This window comes from Cephus cinctus, unplaced genomic scaffold, assembly GCF_000341935.2.
Source record: "Cephus cinctus unplaced genomic scaffold, Ccin1 Ccin1_scaffold0020, whole genome shotgun sequence".
NCBI classification, from domain to species: domain Eukaryota; kingdom Metazoa; phylum Arthropoda; class Insecta; order Hymenoptera; family Cephidae; genus Cephus; species Cephus cinctus.
This window is the reverse complement of record NW_014332768.1, coordinates 231,804-253,724: the sequence shown is the minus strand read 5'-3', so window position 1 is coordinate 253,724 and position 21,921 is coordinate 231,804. Positions and strand designations below refer to the sequence as shown.

General features: G+C 39.4%; 3 protein-coding genes and 2 long non-coding RNA genes across 11 annotated transcripts; 4 read left to right on the top strand and 1 right to left on the bottom strand.

The window, feature by feature from the left end:
* Positions 1-1,391: 1,391 nt before the first annotated feature.
* LOC107265248 (twist-related protein) lies at positions 1,392-2,630 on the top strand. The gene has a single exon (XM_015734520.2). It carries the CDS (start codon positions 1,468-1,470, stop codon positions 2,164-2,166), a length of 699 nt encoding a protein of 232 aa, XP_015590006.1. The 5' UTR covers positions 1,392-1,467; the 3' UTR covers positions 2,167-2,630.
* Positions 2,631-6,369: 3,739 nt separating this feature from the next.
* On the top strand, positions 6,370-7,210 carry LOC112494046. The gene is made up of 3 exons (XR_003059138.1): positions 6,370-6,447; positions 6,509-6,718; positions 6,836-7,210. It is a non-coding gene; the product is annotated as an uncharacterized LOC112494046 (long non-coding RNA).
* A 332-nt stretch (positions 7,211-7,542) lies between these two features.
* On the top strand, positions 7,543-10,309 carry LOC112494111. 2 transcript variants are annotated; one of them, XR_003059248.1, is made up of 4 exons: positions 7,543-8,771; positions 8,855-8,993; positions 9,623-9,843; positions 10,245-10,309. It is a non-coding gene; the product is annotated as an uncharacterized LOC112494111 (long non-coding RNA). The 2 variants fall into 2 exon arrangements; XR_003059247.1 differs by having other exon boundaries at positions 7,543-8,993.
* A 4-nt stretch (positions 10,310-10,313) lies between these two features.
* LOC107265441 lies at positions 10,314-21,890 on the bottom strand. Of its 6 annotated transcripts, none has more exons than XM_025083255.1 (14): positions 19,864-21,890; positions 19,341-19,492; positions 19,074-19,250; positions 18,150-18,494; positions 17,904-18,045; positions 15,045-15,738; positions 14,745-14,968; positions 14,526-14,672; positions 13,925-14,441; positions 13,784-13,845; positions 13,661-13,725; positions 13,044-13,202; positions 12,748-12,946; positions 10,314-12,672 (listed from the first exon to the last, which is right to left on the bottom strand). In XM_025083255.1, exons 1-14 carry the CDS (start codon positions 20,897-20,899, stop codon positions 10,676-10,678), a joined length of 5,916 nt encoding a protein of 1,971 aa, XP_024939023.1. In that variant the 5' UTR covers positions 20,900-21,890; the 3' UTR covers positions 10,314-10,675. The 6 variants fall into 6 exon arrangements, with proteins under 6 accessions (XP_024939023.1, XP_015590381.1, XP_024939026.1 ...); XM_015734895.2 differs by having other exon boundaries at positions 13,044-13,157; XM_025083258.1 differs by having other exon boundaries at positions 13,925-14,405.
* LOC112494105 lies at positions 16,485-17,786 on the top strand. The gene is made up of 2 exons (XM_025083347.1): positions 16,485-17,036; positions 17,100-17,786. The coding sequence occupies exons 1-2, from the start codon at positions 16,779-16,781 to the stop codon at positions 17,769-17,771; spliced, it is 930 nt and encodes a 309-aa protein (XP_024939115.1). The 5' UTR covers positions 16,485-16,778; the 3' UTR covers positions 17,772-17,786.
* Positions 21,891-21,921: the final 31 nt, after the last annotated feature.

The window sequence follows — 21,921 nt, the reverse complement described above, 5'->3', positions numbered from 1 at the left end:
TAGGACGGTTCCTGCTGTTGCTTTTAGCAAACGTAACAGGGAGTAGCAACAGCGATAGCCTATGGGCCTGAAACGAATATGATGCTACCTATTATTAATATCATTTTATTAAAAACGCAGATTCAAAATCTTTTTTTCATTACGTCTTATCACAATACATTTTTATGATTTATCCTTGCGATCGAAAACTCATGATGGATTTTTAGAAACTTCAAGGGGTCTCAGATTCTCCTTTTTTTTTCGTCAGAGGTCAGTAGTAAATTTTAAGAATGAACAGATTTTTGTATTGATATTGATTCGAATTTCAAATTCGATTAGTTATTCTTGAATGTACTGATTTTCTTTTGAATATTTTTATAGGTCGCTCGAGTAGCGGATACCGGTTACATGTGAACCGTTTGTCATAATAATGATTAGCAAGAATCCATGTCAAGAGAATTTCTCTCTTGAAATGTAAACACGGCGAATGCTTCCTGATGGATCTTTTTAACGTTTCCAGAATACTCTTAATCGCTGTAACGCTTTTGTGGCAAGTCTTGAGTGTTATTTTGTGCTTGATCTCGTGAATCGGAGCTCCATAGATCAGTGACTTCGTTTAACAAACATATGTTATATGAATGAAAATATCTCGAGTTACGGATAAAAGTATTCTAAATACATCGCAGCATCTGTAAGACATATATAAAATAGCATTCATATAAAGATACCTTAATCCTTAAGAATTATTGAATTAAAATTAAATGTTAATTCTCAAGTAATTCACACATTCCATATGTAATTTTGTTAATACTCCTTAACCATTGATTGAAGTTTTTTCAGACATTGAACAGATTAGCAAAACCAAATTTAGGCACTAACATTGGCGTCGACACCAGAAAAATTGTCGACGTCACGCGTGAAACGGTTACGCGTGTAACTCGCAATTATTTAGCCAGCAGTGACTCTGGTGAAGTAACGCAAAGGTGTATGACTAAGCACGTTAAAGTCAAGAGTCGTAGGTACAGGTAGCCCGCAGCTCACCCTCGTCATCTCCATCGCGCGACTCTTGGTTTATATAGGTATGTATAATGGTTATGTGGCATTGGTATATAGGCGCCGGGCCACCTGTTGCAGTTCCGCTGGGCGTCCCTAAGGTTTCTGGTGGGGTGAAACCAGCGTATCCTGATTGGTCCTGAGGCACGTGCTGCTCGAGGGTGTCCTGCTCCCCGAACGCATAAATCCCCTGGTTCCATCCGGGGCACGTCAGAACCTCGTCGAGAGCCGAAGGGTGCTTGTCGTGTATCCTTGAAGCATTAAAAAGAATAATTAAAAAAAAAACAAAGGTTAAAAACATATCTGGTTAATAAACACTAACCAGGTCCTTCCATCATCTTAAGTGTCTTGGACTGTCAATTGTGGGACGGAAGTACTTGTGCTATAAGGTGTAAGAGTCGTGAGTGTCATCCAGAAGAGGTCATCATCGGTGAAATGGAATTGCAAGAGATGTTCCGCTATGGGTATCTATTTCCACCTCAGGAGGACGTCGTGCCAACGTATCTTGAGCTACCCAGCTACTCTTATCTGAAAGAGAAGAGTGGTCTGCCACCAGTAACAACACTGACTGCACCAGGTTGTGCAGTTTATGACAATAACAGTGACGGCTGGCATACACCAAGTCCAGCAGCAAGTCTGAGGTCGATCAGTCCAACCACGACGTCAGTCTCATCAGAATCAGAGAGTGGAGTCCTGACCAATATGAGGAACCCGTCGAGTCAGCCCCAGGAGAAGAGGTACAAGACTCATCCGATACCAATGAAGACAACAGAACACCAGATTAGTGTCCAGGAACCTGAGAAGATGCCATCGTCCAGACAGAGTATCGTCAGCAACAGCAGTAGCCTCTCCGACAGGATGGACCTGGAGGAAAGCGATGGTGCAGAGAGCGAAGTCGAGCAGGAAAATTGTGAGAGCAGAAGACGTGGGAAATACGTGAGCTCCACCGTCGTCAGGAAGAGAAGGTTGGCGGCCAATGCGCGTGAACGACGCAGGATGCAGAATCTTAATAAAGCTTTTGACAGGCTACGAACGTATTTACCATCATTGGGTAACGATAGACAATTGTCAAAGTACGAGACCTTGCAAATGGCCCAGTCTTACATCACAGCGCTGTACGATCTTTTGCAGTAACCTTATCGACAGTGGCGCCATCTACGCTGTTGTCTTTATACTTTTCTATGTGCTCAATTTTTCTAATGTAAATATCAGTACTTCGTAAAGCCAGTTTTACATACTTGTAAAGTCTCCTGTGATACACCAAAAGAAACCTGAACCGCGCGCGCGTCCTTATTATACATTATATTATATATCTAATCGCGAGAAACGATATATTTTTTCTAAGCTATTTATGTACATAGTCGAATGGAATATTTTTCTGTATATACACATATATATATATATATGCTCTGTTGTACCATAGTAACTCCATTATATCTATACATATTCTGTAGGGAATTTTAGTGTAAGCGTTAGTTAGATATTTATGATGAAAACGACTATGACATTCCGTACGAGACTGAATTGCGCATTTACATAGAAGAATATGAATAAAAGTACCTTTTAAAATATTTAACTTGCATATTATTTACTTGAAAAAAAAAAAACAAAGCCAGTGTCTAAAATTATTAAATAATAAAAAATGTAGGTACCAAAGGTTTCATAAAACAATCGGTTGTATCTCCAGATTTGAAATAAGAATTTACAACAAAAGTTGTTTCATTTTCTTATAATACTTAAGGGACACCGTAAAGAATTCCATTTCCAAATTGGGACCCCAGCGACCAGGAACCCACGAATTTCCAAACCTTACCTGAACATTCTCCTTTTCCATTGCCGCTCTTGCCACCCTAAACACCATCATTAGGAGCAAGGTAATGTCGCACTTCCGATGTTCCTAGGGTGTCTAATATCTTGGAAAGAAAAAAGAAAAAAAAAACTATATAAGAACATAATATACAAAACTATATATATATATAAAAACAACGCGACAACATTCATATACCCATAAGCTTACCCAATCGAATCTTTTATGTATGTTCATGATCTTCAAGTTCAACCCCTAACTCGTCATCCCTGTAGAACGGAACGCGATATTTCTCCAGTTCACTCTTGCAGTTCAACTTTATAATTTTAAAAAGGATAGATACTCGATGGAGAAGCTTCGTCATCGGTGGTCCGGTTGTCATCCGAAACCTGCGACGCGTCGGTGCCAGGTTTCATCATCGCAATTTGAGAGCCCATCGTCTCCCTCACTCCGTCTTCGCCTGTGTTTATTAAAAGTTGAGTAATATGTGGGCTGCTTCTGAAATAAAAATAAATTTGCCTGATATATTTCAAAAAATTCATTTTCCCCGCCAATACCAATATTTCTGCGAATGACCGTTATTATTTAAATTCTGATTCCATTTTTTTACTGATATCACACCCGTATCTTGTTATTACATAGTGTAACCAGTTGTACAGATTTATGAGTTCACGAACGGGTGCAAAGTCCGCGTAATTTTACGATTCGACGAAGAGCCACGCGTTTTATGAGCTCTTGAAAACCATACGTAATTGAATGAATCGCAAAGATGCGACCACTTTACTGCCGCCTAATTTCCCATACGTCGTAGGGGAACTCATACTAAATGGTACATTACGGCTTTACAGCTACTATACCCTCTACCGCAGTGTACTTTAAATCCTTTACTTCTCCACTAGGTTTACGGCACACGTGAGAAGACAGAAACTGATTCAATTTTATGCCTAGATTCCCCTATACAGTTTATCGACCATGATCACCATGATGCAATTAAAAATACAAATAAGCTATCAGAGATTCAAATACACTGATTATTAAAAGAATGAAATATTTATAAAAAATCTGAAAGAAATAGCACAACCATCGTCTCTTACTTGTTCATTTTCCTGAAGATGTTCACAGTTGTAAATTCGCCCATAACCCCATAGCACAAGTAGACGTACGCTTCGCTTCTAGTAACTTCGCCGCTGGTGGCTTTTCCATTGTTTTTCATTTTACCTTTCCCATTTTTACGGAACTTCACGAGATCCTGGCTACCATCGCTCCTAGACCGTTTCAGATGACTTATTACGCGGAAAGTTATGAGCGCAGAAGTACGTTAAGTGTGCCGCAGCCACCTAACCTACGCCGACTACCGTGCGCTGTTCTTACACGGAATGGGCCGCATTAGCTTAGTTTATGCGCAATTCATAGGCCGAGTAATCGTTGACTTTTAAGCTTGTCCAACACTTCACTTCACTTCTCTGGCTTACTGCCGCGTAAATGCACTCAACTGCTACAGTAACTCGTGCCATCATTTATAAATGCTTAATGAGAGGCACACTTTAACCAACACCATGCAAGCCGACCAGAGTCGTAGTTCGGTACCTAGTGCGGATGCATTTGAATTGTTTTTACGCGGGAAATTCAAAATGGACTATTTGACAGCAGAGAGATATTTCAGTGCCAGCAGGTCATTCGAACAGTCTACTTTGTCTAGAATTGATCCTGGGCTTTGTTAAGGGATGCTAAGGGATGATCAGTAAGCGTTTCTTAGGTAAGCGTGAAAAAGGGTCCGAGGGTTAAGAAAAACCTATATTCGAATTGGCAATCCTTTCTTCTTCTGGTTTCTCGAAATTCGTAGATCCAGTTTCTAGAGCGATACTTTGGCCAGTTTTTAATAACCGATAATTACAAAGCGTGTGCGCAACCCACCCTAATCGCTCTGACGTGTTCTGATCAATTTTAATTGCAGTCTTCTGCCGATAGATTCCTATTGATATCGTGACGAGTTAAATGCTTCTCACCCTCCCAGTCATCAAAACCAAAATTCATCTAACAATTTTATTTTATACCTAAATATTAAGTCCGTACGTATATCTACGTGAGACATATGTCTTATACGTATATATTTGTAGACGTGAGAAAGTTTTCACTTGGAAAAATTTATCTGAGAAAAAACATAAAATATTACGTCTCACTGGTTTTCTCAAGAACAAACTCTCGTTTGAGTAATGCCAAAGAAAATCGTATCTCGTCATAGACTTTACATCATATATTGTCAAGAGGCTGTATGGATCAACTTTTCTATATTCATCTCCTTCACAAATGTCCATTCTTCACGTTTAATTACACCTGTCACACTAAAGACGCAGTGTTGCGAAAATCAAATAAAACCTCGTGTCCGTTAGAATAAAAAAAAAGAGTCGTAAAAGGTTTCTCGCTGAAGATAAAGATACACGACGAAGATGCAGAATCTCATCTCAATTTCACCGCAGACTGTTATGGCCCAGAGACGCGTCCCTCACCTGTATACCGCATGCGGAAATTCTTAAGGACTAACGTGGGAGTCAGTTCACTGACTATACGTGGTCGGAACACACACGAAGCTTTGATGTTGACGGCGAGGGTTGCTCACTGAGTATGAACAATGACGTCACGCAGTGTTACCCACAGGGGGTTGCAATCGTTGCGAGAAAGATATTCCTAGTGGCGCATCCTATCGTTCCAAATCGAATTCACTATTCGAAATTCGGCCCACGCACGTGTTGTGCAATATTCTTATATATGTATATATATATATATCCCTATATACTTTGCAATCCTCAATAGGATACACAGCAGGAAGCTAATACTTCTAATCGGTTCTAATTTAAAGCCACATATATCATATTCGCTGTTAAAGATCCGAGGGATTTTCGCTGTTCGATCTGCATCGTTTTTAAAATTTTCATTTCTAAAAATATCCGTGTCCAGTGACTTTTCTTATTTCGGCAAGATCAAAAGTTACTATATTCCTGTCATATTCATATATATTTTTTGTAATTCGTAATTTTGTATACATAGAAATATTTTTCTTCGTGACATAAGGCGATACTGTCGAATGAAATGTTGCGTTCATAAAGTCAATAAAGTAAGACCATCATTTTAGGCGGTACACGTACACTGTAATCAGTGGTCATTATCCGTAACAATTTTACAAGGCAGTATTATTAAATTAGAGTATACAAGGTTTTTGCGAAGTGGCAGTTTCAGTTGGTAATGAATGTTACCAATGGCTGATGTTACTTGTCTTATGATGATGATAGCCAGTGGCATATAACTTCATACGTATCATCGTGTCTCGGACAAGTGTTTACTTGACATCTCACTCAGAATCAAGAAAGGCTGGTGTTGTCCTGTGAACAAATTTTTAATTTACCTTTCGTGTCAGAGTTAAATTATCACTAGGGTATCAAGGTACCCTTTTATTACGTCATTGAGCACAGTGCACGTTGATGCACATGAAGTGAGCAACAATTCATTTAAGATTACTTGAGATTGATTTCATACTCAAGTAGAGTCCATTATATGGGTATATTATTATATGGTTGTATAGATATTTGAATTTTCGCGGGTTCCCATAAAACGTAATTTTTATGGCAACAAAAATTCAGTACTTTCTGAACTATCTAGTCATCACCTTTCTAGGTAAGCACCAGGAGGTACAAAAATCTGAATAGCTGTCCTGTCACCGACATATAAAATCAAAATGACGGGCGACCACATGGAGCGTAAAATATATTTCCTACCAAGAGAAATTCACTGCGGGAAACTATTTTCCCTAAGACAGGTAGCATACGTCGCCATTATATGAAGACGAGAGAAATTTTAATATAATTTTATGAATTTCTTGGTTAGGTTAGATATGTGTTCACTGCGAATCTATTGATGAATATAATTTTGATTGGTTAATGAAATTTTGTTTAATCCTTTGATCGCATCTTTCAAAGTGTTTTTTTTGTTGTTGTAATCTAGGAATATTCGAAATTGTAGGATCCAAAGGACAAACCAAGATGGTCACGTTGAGAAAAGAGGAGGTTAGGGCGCCAGTCGTAAATTTCATAGCGGGACAATCCGTCCCGAGATCCGCATCAGTTCTCGACGTGGAGTCTGTGGCCACAAAAGGGCGCAGTGCAAAAAATGCTAATATGGGGACGACTGTGTCCACGCAGTGCAGTCCTTTACTTATTTTATGGATTGTTTAGAGCAAATTACGTCTCGAGTTAATTTACTGGCCAGTTGCGACGTAAATCTTACGACGAGGCACTTTTAAACGGTAATAACATCTCGGTTATGACTATTTGAGATTTAATTGTACTTCGCCGACTTCTGATACAGTCTTCTGATACTGTTTGTCAATAGAAATTACTGGCATTATGTTGTAAGATAAATATTTCATATATTTTTTATAATATATATTTGAAACACTTGTCGATCCTTGTAACTTTAAAATATATATAGTAAGTTATTACCTAAACGATATATCGGCCACTGAAAATATATAAGGTTAAAATCCACAAATATTTGTCACTATAAATTTGTATTGAGTTCTCAAAAAAGAAAACCGGGTTTACAGTAAAAATCAAGTAGCTACTGTAAACTTCCGGTTTGGCTGGTGCAGATCAAAGAACAAATAAAAGTAAAAAAATTCAGGTACAAAATTTTGCTCGTATCCCAGTGACTATTTCACAAAAGAAATAGTTTCTGCTTCTGATTTTTGAAAAACATCTGTGATGATAGTACAAACGTTGAGGCATCGAAAGTTGGCGTTTCCTCTTAAGATGCGAAGATGGTGGCAAAGAGTGGAAGCGCAAAAAGAAGGATCCTAACCACGGTAGAAGGTTTTGTAGACGAAAAGGACGTAAATATTTTCGAAAGCAATGAATTCCGAGTCTGGCATAAGAGAAAAGCCGCGCGGACTGGTCGACTACGCGTGCTGGCAAAGCCACTGTCAAAATACTTTGGATAATAAGGATAAAGAAGAAACGCCGCCGCTGTGCGTTGTCTGATCTTGAGATTGCTTTATTTGAATCCGTTAAACACACTCCGCGAATATTTTTCGGTCCTACCTCGAAGCCTCGTCGCCCATGAGCACACAGAGGCGTAACATTAAACATCGAAATAATGCAATCTCAAAGGTAGGATCAACCGATAAATATAATCGGTCGTTGAAATTTGTCTGGTGCAACGTCGCGAGACTCCGACTGCACCTGTACCGTGGCATGAGACTACGGTGGCCGTGGTAGTAGTATTAATAGTAGTAGTAGCAGCAGCAGCAGTAGTAGCTTAGTTCTTTTCTCTTTTTTCCTTTCATGGTCAGTTCTTCTTCTTGTTGTTCTCTCTCTTCTCCACCTTCGACTACATTTCAGTCTCCTCGTTCCAGCTGTACTTTAAAAGCATCTACTTATGCAGCCACCGGAATGACGTTTCGGACGAGCTGCGATATAAATCAGTTACTTCCGACATCGGCCTTCATTCACGACAAAGTTTGCCCATTAGGGAAACGTTTAAATAGATAGCCAAGCCGACAAGTTCGCCATAGCGTCGATTTCAATATCGCACGACCGATCGCCACTAATCGGCCGAGTCGCACTTTTGGAATCCAAACAGTCGCCAGGTTATCGATGAGAATGAAAATTCAATGTTGTAGAAAGGGTAGGTGCCGACAATGACACACCAGTGGCGCCGACCTGAAATCATAGCGATAAATCTATTTTCCATTATTTCATAGAATCTCTGAAAAATCAGTATCTCTTTTTTTATTCTCACGACCATACACAATCCTTTACGTACGGGAACAGAGGGGTTAGCCAACCCTTGAAATAATTTCAACGTTTTCAGGGATACTTTTTGTTCTCGCTCTAAGCTACCTGAACAACAGACTCTCCACGTATATCCGAAGCTCCACAAGGTTAGGATTTAAATGGCGCGCGCCATAAACCACACACGCTAACCTTCAAAATGTTCCTGTCTGTTTGATCATCGGTATGGCAGTACTACAGGGTGGTCTGGCGGAAGTCCATTGAACGAACCCTGCCAACGAGTCTACATCGTTTTCCTTCTTACCACCAAGTTCCTCCAAGTCAATAGCACTTGATGCGTGCTGTCGCGAATACTTTTGGATTAGAAGCAGGTAGACAACACGTTCTGATCCCAAGGGACATTATAAGGAACATGGATGGACCATTGTACACTTTGTATACCTGCCAAATCCCTGCAGTTAAAACCAAACTGAATTTCTCTCCTTTGGCCTGACAGAATAAGTAAACCAATTCTATCACGTTACGTAGTGGTACAGTATAATAAAAATAATAATATGCAGTATCGACTCTTTCAATTTACATCACAAGCCATAGCCTTCGTAACCTCACTTTGTCATAACGATCCCTTTGCACCAAAAGCTAACCTATACATTTTCAATGCACATTCAGAATCGTCTGATGTACTTTCAACCACGGTCTTACATACAGGTCTTGCAACTCGCCCAATTTTCAGCGGTGGGGGTAGACGTGGTTTTGAAGCACGGCACATTTTAAATTTTAGTCAGAAGCGTCGCTGTGAGCGAGCGACCCCTTATCTATCTCACTTTACAATCGGCTGTGGGAGAGAGAAATAGGAACGGATCGCAACGCCTCTTGTGGTCATGAAGCGAAATGAAAAATGCTTCTAAAAGAAGACTACCCCCTCCAAGGGAGTTGCAAGACCTGTATGTACGACCGTGCTTTCAACGCTAACAGTCAATTGCATTAACTTACTTCTTAGAGTGTCCCGAGGGAATCCCTGGACGTCGGCCTGGAAATCAAAGAGCCTGAGGGTTCCCATCGATTCAAAGTCCTCCAGGCAGGAATATAATATCACGCTTGTCGTAACGAGATGACGCAATGATACGGACGAATGGTTTGTTTGTATGTCGTAAATGAAATCCGCTTAGTATGATTGAGATGCTGTAACGTGTACCATTGTCAAATGGAAGGGTGGAACTGGTGAGCAAGCAGCGGTGAACCCTCTCTAGTGACACGTGTACTCGACACTCGAGACTCCCTCAATATTAATTCTATTTAATCAAACACCGGCGCTACTGGGATTTAACTATTGTGTTTAAGCACGGACACTTGAAGTTTGTTCGAGTGGATGCATTTATTTTGGTACTTATTTGAATCGCGTATTAGTCGTTTATGAATCTGGCTGACGGACGCCATGATGGTTTTAGACATTAATTATGTATGGTTTATGAGTAAAAACAGACGCGTCTAATAAGACGATTATTAGACAGTTTGCTAAGGGATTCTTTGGTTAATCAGTATCTTGTTATTTTTGCAGCCCCTTCTTTAAGGGCCCTTTGACCAAACTCTGTTTCAAATTGTTGGGTCTGTTGTGGTTTCAGGTTGTCAATCGCTTTTGAAATTATTGACTTCAAGAATGGGAAACGACGCACTTTTTTGGACAGAGAATGTAAATAAAAATTGATTTTATTGTTACAACTATGGCGATTTAATTAGATATTAAATACTTAGTGTTACGGGACGATTAGATTGCGACATGTAAACATATAGTACTGAAATTATTGAATGTACTTAGGACTTTTTTATCGTACTTTAATTCTTATCAGTAACCTAGGATATGTGGTTCTCCTAAAGAATATTTATGTTCATACACTGTGAACGGTAATATCTAATCAAAAGCTTATTATTCTGTAAAATTTGGATTTTTTAAAAAACAGTCAACAGTTTGAGTTTTAAAAATTGCACATGTTCACTGGGAGACCAAATTTTAATCTATTTCTTGGATTGTTCGAGATGACTGAAGGCTCTTCTTTTAACCACTTTCACGGTGTTTCTTAAGCCAAGCATAATCCTCATCATCTCTCTGTGGTGCAGGCGTAGAGGGACAACTTTTTGATGTACCGCCATCTTGAATATCAACCAGCAGACTCTGTCTGCAAAGCATGGAAACGGTACTCATCTTACTTTCCTTATCCTTCCCACGCCTCATGCGCGCTCGCCTGAATTTATTAGCAATCTGGCTGAATCGACCGCTTGATTCGCGGCATCTCTTTGCCGATCGCGGCAAAGATTCACAGCCTCGACTCAACGACAGCCGTTCGTACGTGTCGGGATCTACGTTTATCATTCCAGCACTTGCCGATTTTATAAGATCCGTCCTGAGTATCCCAGTCGCTACATTAAGATCAGATTCGGCCCTGGAGCCACAGGCGACATCGCCGAGACGATCGATCCTTGGATCGTGGGAATAGCAGCCTGGACCACGAGATAAAAAATCTTCCTTAGCTCTCTGGATCCTGAGAGCACGTAACTTCGAAGCTGGTTGATCATCTTCGGGAATACTGCTAGAGTCAGGTCTGCGTATCAGTGTTGATTGCTCCGAAGATGATGAACGTGACAGACATCGACCTTCCTTTCGTGCAACTGCAGTTGAAAGTGCAGTAAGTTTATGAATAAGTGCTGGTGATATTTTATCATTAGATCCTCGATTAACTAACAATTGATCCATTTTCTTGTTATCCATTTTAGAATAATTTTCACGTCTTTTATCAGTACTTGGAAGAGATCGAGTACCTATGAAGCCTGCACTTGTACTTTTGAGAATCTCACGTGTACGATGTGTACGTTCACCGGAACCGGAAGCTGATGTGAACCTGACATCTTCCCTTATTATACTGGTGCTGGCACTTTTTTGAACGTCATGCTTGTGAGGACCTGCTATTGCTTTTCTTACTTCCTCTTGATACCTTTCCATCTGCGTGCGCACTCTTCTTTCGCTCGAAGGTGAACGCCATATCGGTGATCCACTTCCGCTACTGGCTGGACTTCCGGCGTCCTCTAACTTTTGATTATATCTTTGTATCATCATACGAATACTCGGCGATGTTTCCTTGGGCGATGATTTGCGATATTCTTTTCTTGAGAGTATAGGCGACTGGGGCAATGGCGGCCTTTTTGAATCCACTTCATGTTTTCTTCTGTCTTGCATACTGGGTGACGCCGAATTTGATCTGCTGTTATGTAAACGCATCAAAGCCTGCGCACCAAACTGCTCAGTATTTGCTGTTTGGTTGGATGCACTGACCGGAACACCTGTTTGACTTTTACCGTCACCTTCGACCTCGCTGGAATTGCATCCCGCAGCTTTCCCTCTGCTGTCCCTTCTGAAGGGTGAGAAGATCATGCGTTTCGTCTTCACGAAGACGCTGCGTGCTCCGATCTTATCTTTTTTTACTGACGATTCTTGTGTATCTGAGAAATTTCCACTGTTGCGATTTGACGAATGGGCTGATGACGTTTCTTGTGAACACGATTCATTATTTGCTGTACGAACTACTATTTTGTTCAAGGTATTCTCATTTATTCTTATTCTCTCCACGTTAGGAGTTTCTCGAAATGCAGAAACTGTTAATGGCGTTGTCTTCACTCTTGTTGCCTCTTCACAAATGTCAGCTGGAACACTGGAATCTTCCGCTTCCACTGGTCGCCATTTATAACCTACTTGTGTATCTGTTAATCGACGGGTTTTTAATATTTTCCTTTGTCGGGTATCCTTATCGACAGTGATAACGACATCTTCGTCTTCCGTGCTGCTCTTCCTTCCGGTAATTTGCATTTTTTCATTTGCATCTGAAGTCTCACTGTTCTCCCAATCGTCAACATTTCTTATGGCAGAAGATAAAGGACTGACGTGTGGTCTTTCTTTTTTTTCTTGTAATTTTGATGCTTCGTTTTCATGTTCCTTCAGCCTTGCTGGCGCAGCATCAATTTTCATCGGGGAACAGTCGCTTTCAGTTTTCTCGAGTTTACCTTAATGAAGAAACTGTGATAATTGCATTGTAGCGTGAAACTGTGAATACGGTTGTTCAATACATTTGAATTTACCTTGTGAAAAGTTTTCTTCTCCTGGTTCATAGATACCTGTAACAGCATCTCTTATGCTGGAGAGTAACATCTGCGCGCTCTGACGGTGATGATCTGAAATAGTTGGCGTCCTTTTCTCTCGGCTAGTACAAAATGCATCTGCATTATCCTGCAGGCACTGATTGTACCGATACGTGAATGTGGACTCCAATTTCTTTATCTTCAGAGAAATACAAGAAAAATGTATACATTAATTACAAATGAGATATTAGAGTGTTACTTTTTACAAAAATTTATAATTGATCTATACGATTTACCAGACGAAGTAAACTCCTTTTTCGGTTTTCGTCCATATCTTTGGCTTCGTTAATTTTCTTAATCAAATTACTGCACAAATCCTTTTGTTGCTCTAAGGTACATTCGAAAGATTTCTGAAACATTTTTGTTTCACTGGAAAATACGATCTTGTTGTTTTTCTACTGGCAATGAAATTAAACTATACAGTATTTTTTCCGTCATGAAAAACTTATGGATTTTCTTGGAAGTATTTTCAATCGTGTGCTTTACACATCGATCGATATTTGTGAAACGGGAAATATGGAAGTAATAAAGATGAATTTAACGTTATTTTTGCTAGAAAACCGATCATGCTGTGATAAACACTGTACGCCATATGCATGTGGCTGGACTTATTGTTAGTTTTGATTATGCGCACGATGTGTACTTTGTAAACCGGAAGTTGTGCAAGCAATGCGTTCGATTAATGACGATCTTGACGTTTAAAGTTTAAAAATAACGCAACATTTTCAAAAATAATGGCTTCCACAATTGATAAACAATATTCTAAAAACTTTCCAATTTATATTCCAGACAAGTAACTTTTCTACCGAAAAATGTCTTTGCCATGAAAAACAGGAGAACTTCCGGTATCTACCTTTAACTTCCTCTCCATCGCGAAATCCTCTTCCGCACTTCCTGTCCCGACCTCGCTAGCTCGTCCTGAAATCAGAACATTCTGCTTCGGATTTTATAATTTTAACTCTGAAAATATTCTTACCGGCAGTCTCATCCGTTTTTGAAGACATACAAGCGCGTTCTACGGTTGCTCGACGAATTTTTCTATAAAACATGAATATTTTTATTGCACACAGCAGTCAATGAAGAAATCATGACAAATGAAATCCCTTAGAAAAATTACCCTAATTTTTCCACATTATTTTCAATCTCTTTAAAAATTGTCAAGAATTCCTGACGTCCATTTGGGTCACCATATCCACCGTCATCTTCTTTAGATCTAGATGATACGAATACAGTTTGATGAATATTTTTTTTAGTCGCCACATCCAGCACAACATCAGCTTCCTTGTTGTCTGGCGTCGTGATGGAATCCAACGTGACAAGACCTTCTTCTTTGCATCCTTTGAGCGTTGCTCGTGCAGCCATAGGATGAACTTCACCAGCTTCAACCAAAATGACTGGTGACGGCTCGTGGCTGGAAGTAACTGTACCTAAAGGAACAGCGATACTGGTCGTTTCACTAGCAGCTACACAATATATCGGAGTTTGATGAGGTCGAAGTTCAACCATTGGACTAGCAGTCTCTTCAATGACGTCTTCAATATCAACTATCATAGCTTCCGGTTCAGAATCGTCAAGTGCAATATCTTCAGCATTCTCTTCTGCAATCATTGAATCCGAACACATTCGAGAATCAACTGCAGTAGAGAAGATCAATTTTATAATTATGAAAATAATAATTTTCATTTTTCATATTATTTACATGACAATCAAATACCTACCAGCCATGCATTCTGCTTCTAATTCCTCCATGTCATTTAATGACAAACTTGAAGGTTGTCGAATGGGTGTTTCATCACGTTGACTTCCTTCTACTACGCTGCCCACAGATTTTGATCTTGTTAATGGCAAACGCGAGACTCTATCGTCTGTAATCAAAGAACGTTTAATTACCTGATACGTTTATTTTATTAGTAAATGACAAAAATTGATCATCTCACGAGTAGCGTTAACTGTCATCACTCCTATGGGTCCTCTGTAATCTGGATTTAGAAGACGGAAGGTTGATGATTCAGGTGAGATACCCTGACTCTTTTCCCATTCATAAAGTTTCCTTGTAAATTTACGTGATATCCCTTCAAAACGATAAAATCCTGTTGACGTATGTACCAATACTTCTTTCTTTTGCGGCGACGAACCAACCACACGTCTTAGTTTGGATAATCTGTTTGATTCGATAAAATGACATACTTCATTAATTTTGAAAAAAAATTCATTAAAATAAATTATTACAAAATTACCTGGCTTCTCTATCCAGTAACTTTTCTTTTTGTCTCTCAAATTTATGATACTCCCTTTCAATTTTACTCCATTCTCTTTCCAGTAACTGAAACTCCTTGTCTTCCGGTGTCTTCCAGCTTTTCCCAAGCTTGGTAGTGCCACTTCCGGGCGAAGTCCCTGAGTCCATATCATCCTCAACACGACCTGCTTTTATCTTCTTCCATTCTTCCATCTTCTTAATGAAGTCTTCCGACAAGTGTGGCTTATTATGCTCACCTTCAGACTTCGTTTCCGGTTTCGAAGTCGAGCGCCACAATTGCCAATCGGTAATACGTCTTCGACCAGCTTGTTGTTCACTGCTGATAGGACTGTGAGGACTTTTTTTAATTCGTTTCCACTCTTGCAATTTTTTCTTAAATTCCGGAGTAAGTTGCTCCTCGCCCAATAATTGCAAATTTGCAGAATCTCGTTCTCGTGCTGACGACCCTAGCCCACGTGGGCTTAGATCATGACTCGGTGATACCGGTTGTAAATTGCTGCTATGCGAACTCGCCTTTAGCTTCTCCCATTCTGTGAGCTTTCGATAAAATTCGGCACTCAGTTTATCATGAAGCAGTTGGTAGTTCCGTTGTATCTCAGCCTGAATATTAGAATTCGTCATATCGTTCTCCAAATTCTCAGCACTGGCGTTGTAGCTCTCCAAACCATCCGCTTCTGCAATTTTTAAACGACGTAAATATAATAACAACGGCGATCAGATAAATTACCATTTTAACATTAACATTATTTATGTTCATTTAGATTCGAGGAATCTGAAACAGCGACTATTTTCTCAGCCATTTACGCAAATATTTTCCAGACACTTCTCTACCCAGGGTATTCATTCTCTTTTCATTTTTTTTAGCCACATTTCCTGCTACTTTTACCCAATTGTTTTGATTCACCCTAAAAATATGCAGTTCTTGTGCATCTACAGACATTTCATTTTCGTATCAACAATCAGAAGCAAAACTCTTTTATACTGAGAGTCTAAAGATATTGCCACGTGATCCATGAGAGATTTTAAAGTAGCATATTGAAAGCTACCCTAAACACCGATTCACCATGTGGCAAGACCTTGGATACAGAGTTATTTTTGTTAATACTGGAGAGGGCCGCAGAGTCTCGTTATTGCCAGCCGAGATTTGTGATCGTCGTGAGAAAATGTAGTTCTCTAAAGTGTTCTACGAATCCAGGAAATATTCAACGTAGAGTCGATATAACGCACGGTACTGTTATTAATGCCTGGTAGATTAATACGTGGGAATTAATGGGAATAGTTTAAAATTTATTTGATTTCATAATGAGATCCAGATTCATAGAATTGCAAAAGCGGAACTGATCTTATTTTTAGGATCGATAAAAAATTTATAAGCGGTTTTTTGCAAATCGTTATCTTGATTTATAACCTCGTAAATTGTCATTGCGTCGAATCATTTATACACATGTCATAAAGACGGAGTAGGTCTAATAAAATTGGACGATTATAGCGATTTTTATATCAAACTGAAGTTTGTACGCCATTTTTTGTTCTCTTTTGAATTCAATTACCGATTATAGGAATACAGGTATTCTGTATGTGATCGAATTACAGTCATTTATTTGACTCTGTACAACGCAATTTTGTATACGCTCGTTATTTTGAAATAACTGTCACTCTGAATGTTCAAGGAGTTCAAAGTTTTCGTTTAACGATCTGACAGCATGTTACGATCATGTTGCCACATAAATTTACAGTATTTTTAATTCGTGAAATATCAAAAATCGATAAAAAAGTTCCGTGCTTCTGTCGTTATCTGTCAAAGAAAATATGTCCTACGGAAAAATCCTCGTGTAAATTACCAAAGGAAAAAATTGGTGGTCGAATAATTCGTAATCGATGTATGGAATACAAAAAGTCTCTTGAGAAATGTCCAAAAAAATCATTTGACGAGTTATGCTGCAAGAAGCTTTTCGAAAAAGCGTTGCCAAAAGTATCTGATAATTATTTAGAAAAATTTGTATATTATTAAAAAATATTTGTATTATTACGACAGTGCGAAAATACAACGTCGTCAGATGATTACAGGAAGGCTCACGTGTCGATAAAGATTCGTGCGAATAAAATTATGAATTACGTGGAAGAGTCGGTGAAGGCAATTCGCAAGGAATTAGAGGAGGAACTGAAAGTTGCAAGAAACGAAGAGACGTCAAAGATGCATAATATTTTACAAAGCGTCGAGTACAAAGCAGTGAGATTATCGGAAATGGATCCGCATTGTGGAATGTCTAAGAAAAACGATATTCTAATGTTGAACGATAAAGCAAAACGAGAATTAAATGTTTGGCAGTGCGACAGTGCTCCTGGTATCCGAAAGATCAAATCAGACCTATCAAAACTTGAGCAAGATGCAAAATTCAAAGGAGAAACGGCAATGGCGTTGATACAGTGCTGTCGCAATTGCAGGTCGCCGTTAGCTTTAAAGGAATGCATAAAAAAGAATGCAGAAGAAGCCATGAAAATAATCGAAGCAGCAAACACCGAGGCGAGGAAACGTCTAAACGTTATTAGAGAATTAAAAAACACGACATTCAAAGAAAACCGCGCAGCAGCCTCCGAAATCACAAAATGGTACGAGAAAGAAATGAGGGATATGTCAAATCACTTATCAGACTGTATCGAGGGTATTATAAAAGCACGACGTACTAATAAATCGAGACCTTCATAAATATCGTTCTCATTGATTCTATCACTCTTATTTGATTTAGTAACACTTTTTTTATAGTAGCACAAAATATTAGATTTTCCATCTCGACGGTAACCCATTCTAATTATATCAAAGTTAGACAGTTCGACTTGCCGTCAAAGAACGATGCAATTTTGCTTGGACTTGGCGGAACGGATGTTGTGTTGGTTAGAAAAGCCTTTTTCACTTTGTTCCACTTTGAGTCGTGTCGTTGCATCTTTGGGGACGATGCCAAAGATTGAGCTCTTCCTGATCGCTGAAACGTATGAATGATTTATATGAATTTTAGCAATATGCTTTTCGTGCAAATTTCATTTTCATATAAAATGCATAGAATTTTTGTATCCAAAATAATAATACCTGTCTTTTGTATTCTGGTACATCCTGACAGGTTTTTGACTTTGTTACTGTATAACGTGAACTAGATGATACAGGAGTTGTACCAGTTGATATACTTCTAGAAATTTCATATTCCTCCGAGGTAGAACGATCTTCAGCAGAATCTGGTAAAAGGGTAAACAGTGGCGATGTCGATTCTGGGGATGATATACTTCGTAGTTCTTCTCTAGATGGCACTGTAATCGTCAGGGTTGGCGTTAACCTCCTTGCAGCAAGGTCCACAACTTCACCACCAGGAGTCGATGGTTTTAACGATAAGGTAGGACTTTCTGAAGTCACATGAATACGTGGTCTGCTGCATTCCGCCTGTTTTCCCATAAAGGTTTATTTCACAATTGTTGCTACAATATTGCTATACCAGCAAAATGTTATATCTGGTTGGTACTAGGGTAAGATCTATCTATTTAGAATATTAGACAATGGATAGATAACGGTTGTGTAATATCTGCCATTATCAAATTCTAAATTATAAGATCAAAGATCAATGAGTTTTGGCTCTATGCAAAATATAATTTTTAAATATATCGCACTTTGACATTGATATCTCGAATCTCTTAGAGGAGGTTATATTTTTAAATCCCAGTGGCAACGTAGAAGTCGAGGAATTATTGGCTGCTAACGAAGATCCACCTTTGTAAGTCGAACTCAATCGTATTTGAGATGAAATCTGAATCGTTATACACTGTTCATATTTCTCAAAGCAAAATCATCCGATGATTTTTATAACACAATTATCTTTTACCATAAGAATCTTCAAAAGCCACCATTAAATGCTTCTCTCTGATCTTCTACCCTCATCTCTCTGGAATGCATCTAATATTGAACTCTGGCGTAAATAATGCTTGATAATAAAAACAGCATGGCGGTATACAAGTGGGAAGTTACCTCCTGTAGAATTTCCGAGGATTCAAAGCTGGAAATTGAATAACCGTCTTCACTACGGAAGCTACCACGTACCGGATGTCGTCGTATACTTTCACGACGTAAGTTAATCATATCCTTTACTTTTCCCCATGGAGTCTTGCATCCCTTATCACTTTTTCTATTACCACTGGTACCGTCCTACAAAGAAGTTCCGCCAAAAAATATTTCATACCGAAATCAAGTGATATTATTTTTGTCTGCAATCCATTTTTTGTTTATCTTAATTACCTTAACAAAGCGATTATTAAATGCACTGCTGTGGGACATTGCCAGGTCGCCGTCAAGGGAACGACTTCTGCGACTCGAATCCTCATCTCTGACGTCATTCTGAACTCGTGATGATAGTTGACCGGAATGGTTTGAGACGCTTTTCTGTACACCTGTTAGACGAGTTGAAAATATTTGAAGTGGATAAACGAGGAGGGATAACGTTAACTCTTTGGATTCTGTGCTTTATAATTCTAACATGAATAATACATTGAGAGTGTATTTTTGCAGGAATTGATACGAAGTTGGTATTCGTTATTCCAGTCATTTTTAAACTAACTCATACTCACTTCATACATCGAATGATACAAAGATTATATTTGTATCTAGGGATGGATTGATGCTTTAAAAAATATATCAGATCAGATTCATTATTTTTAGTATCTATATATTATATCGGACTTGATATGTGGAGATCAGGGGATAATGATGTTAATTAATAACAAAAAAAGTATGAATTAATATACAACATATTAATCTTTACCAGGTGATACGTCTTCCGTAGAAGAAGAAGATGACAGTGTACCAGGAGTAGGCGGTACAGACATTTCTGAAGTACGATGAGATGAACCGGAAGTAAGGCAGGTTTCTATATTTTCCGGTACCCTGAGGTATCTGATGACATCAGAATCTCCAGTACCACCGGTATAAGCTCTTTCCCATTTAAAGGCAGCTTTCACTTTTTTCCACTTTGACACCTTCGGCGCTCCATGCACTAGGCTGTCACGTTGCTTCCTGGAGATTTGATGAGTGAAAATACGTGATGAATCTGGACTACCAAAGACAGGTTGATCGACGCCGACGGAATCGCTCCTCTGGCGTTGGACCGGTGGTCGAAAGTTACGTCTTTGTGGAACATCTGGACCAGCTGAGAGCATAGCACCTAGTAAGGACTCAGCGAACCCAGCATCCTCCTCAGGTATAACAGGATCTTCTCCAGATAAAAGTGCTTTCTCAGCATCCCTATGAGCAGTCGTGAGCGCTCTCAATCTTTCAAGCTCTCTGACACGTCTCGAGAGCTTCGCATTTTGTTCGCGAAGATTTAAAACCTGTTCCATGAGTATATACAATCGATCTAAGTGATCGAAAGCATCTTCAGCGCCCAGAGATGCTGCGAATGCTGACGCAGATCTGGATAAGGAAACTGGATGCCCTTCTCCCGGAGTAGGCAATCCCATGAGATAATCAAGAAACTCTCCCTCTTTTTGGAGCGCTTCTGCTTCCAGATGAGCTTTATGTTTCGAGAAAGCTTCCTCAAAGATATTTCCTTCAGGTATTGGATCTGGGGGTGGTGTTGGTAGCTGACCTGTGTCGACCTTATCACGACGAGTTTTTCTCTTCTCTTTACAGGAATCTCCAGGAGAAGACGTATCAGCTGTTCTACGATTAACTTTTTCCTGCCGATTCCCAGCATCTTCAGATTCGCGTCTTTTAACGCTAGTTGGTCCATCCTTGCTAACGGATGAACTCGCAATCGCAGAATCCTCAAGTTCACCAGGTGGACTTATCTTTTCAGCCATTTGAAATTCCTTCAGGTATCACGCAATAGCGCATGACTAGATACACTGGGCCATTTCACACTGTCTCACTGTCTTCTCTGTTCCCAAAATTAGTCAGCATCCGGAAACTGTGAAAAATATCCTGAAGACACCTCACTCTCTACCACAAGAAAACGCACTTCTACCTAAACACAGTTATCATTCACATCTTTATTAAGTACCAGTCCAAGATGATAGCAGGTAAAAAATCAAAGAGATCTTATCGCGAGATGAGAGCTACGCGTTTCCCTGTACCAGACTGACATCCCTGGCTTAGATCCAATTACTCAGGAACGTTCGGTAGCGCCCTGGACTCTCGCATAGAAGCACTTCGCGCAAAAGGTTGCGCGGAACGTAGTAAGCTTTGAAAGTTTGTAACAAAAATTATTTTTGATTCAAATTTACAAAAAATCTATAAAGTCAGACCATTCGATGACGATCTTCACGTTTAATTTTAGGTTCAAATCTCTTGTTTTACTTTCGGATTTCCGGAAGACGTCGACACTAGCAGTACAGAATTCAGTAAGACGGTTAAAGAAGCTACGGAGAAAGTATTGCACTTTGTGTAGTTATTTTCGGCCGCAGCGCCGGCATTAACATATTTCCGTTAGGATGTAAGCTCAACCCCACCAATACCTTCGTAGATCGTGAAAGCATTCGGCGATGCTTTTCTCGGTTAGCTTTTACCGTGGCTTCTGGCGTTTACTAAGCGTGCGTGAATGCGTGCAATACGTTTCGGAAATAAGTGCGCATGCGCACACGAGAAACGGTTGAAAATAGATACGCGGAAGACGCAGACTCCGACTCCTGCAGAACATAGCTGGGTTCTTCGATGATGTTTATTTATGTTCAACAATATCCAATCAGTTTCGAGCTTTATTCCTTTGGCGTTATCGATGATATCCAATGTGTTATTCCCGATCGCATCTCATCTCGCTGTATCATAACAATGAAAACTTCTGTTTTGGATCACCAGTCTGTGTACGGTAAAACCATAAATTTCA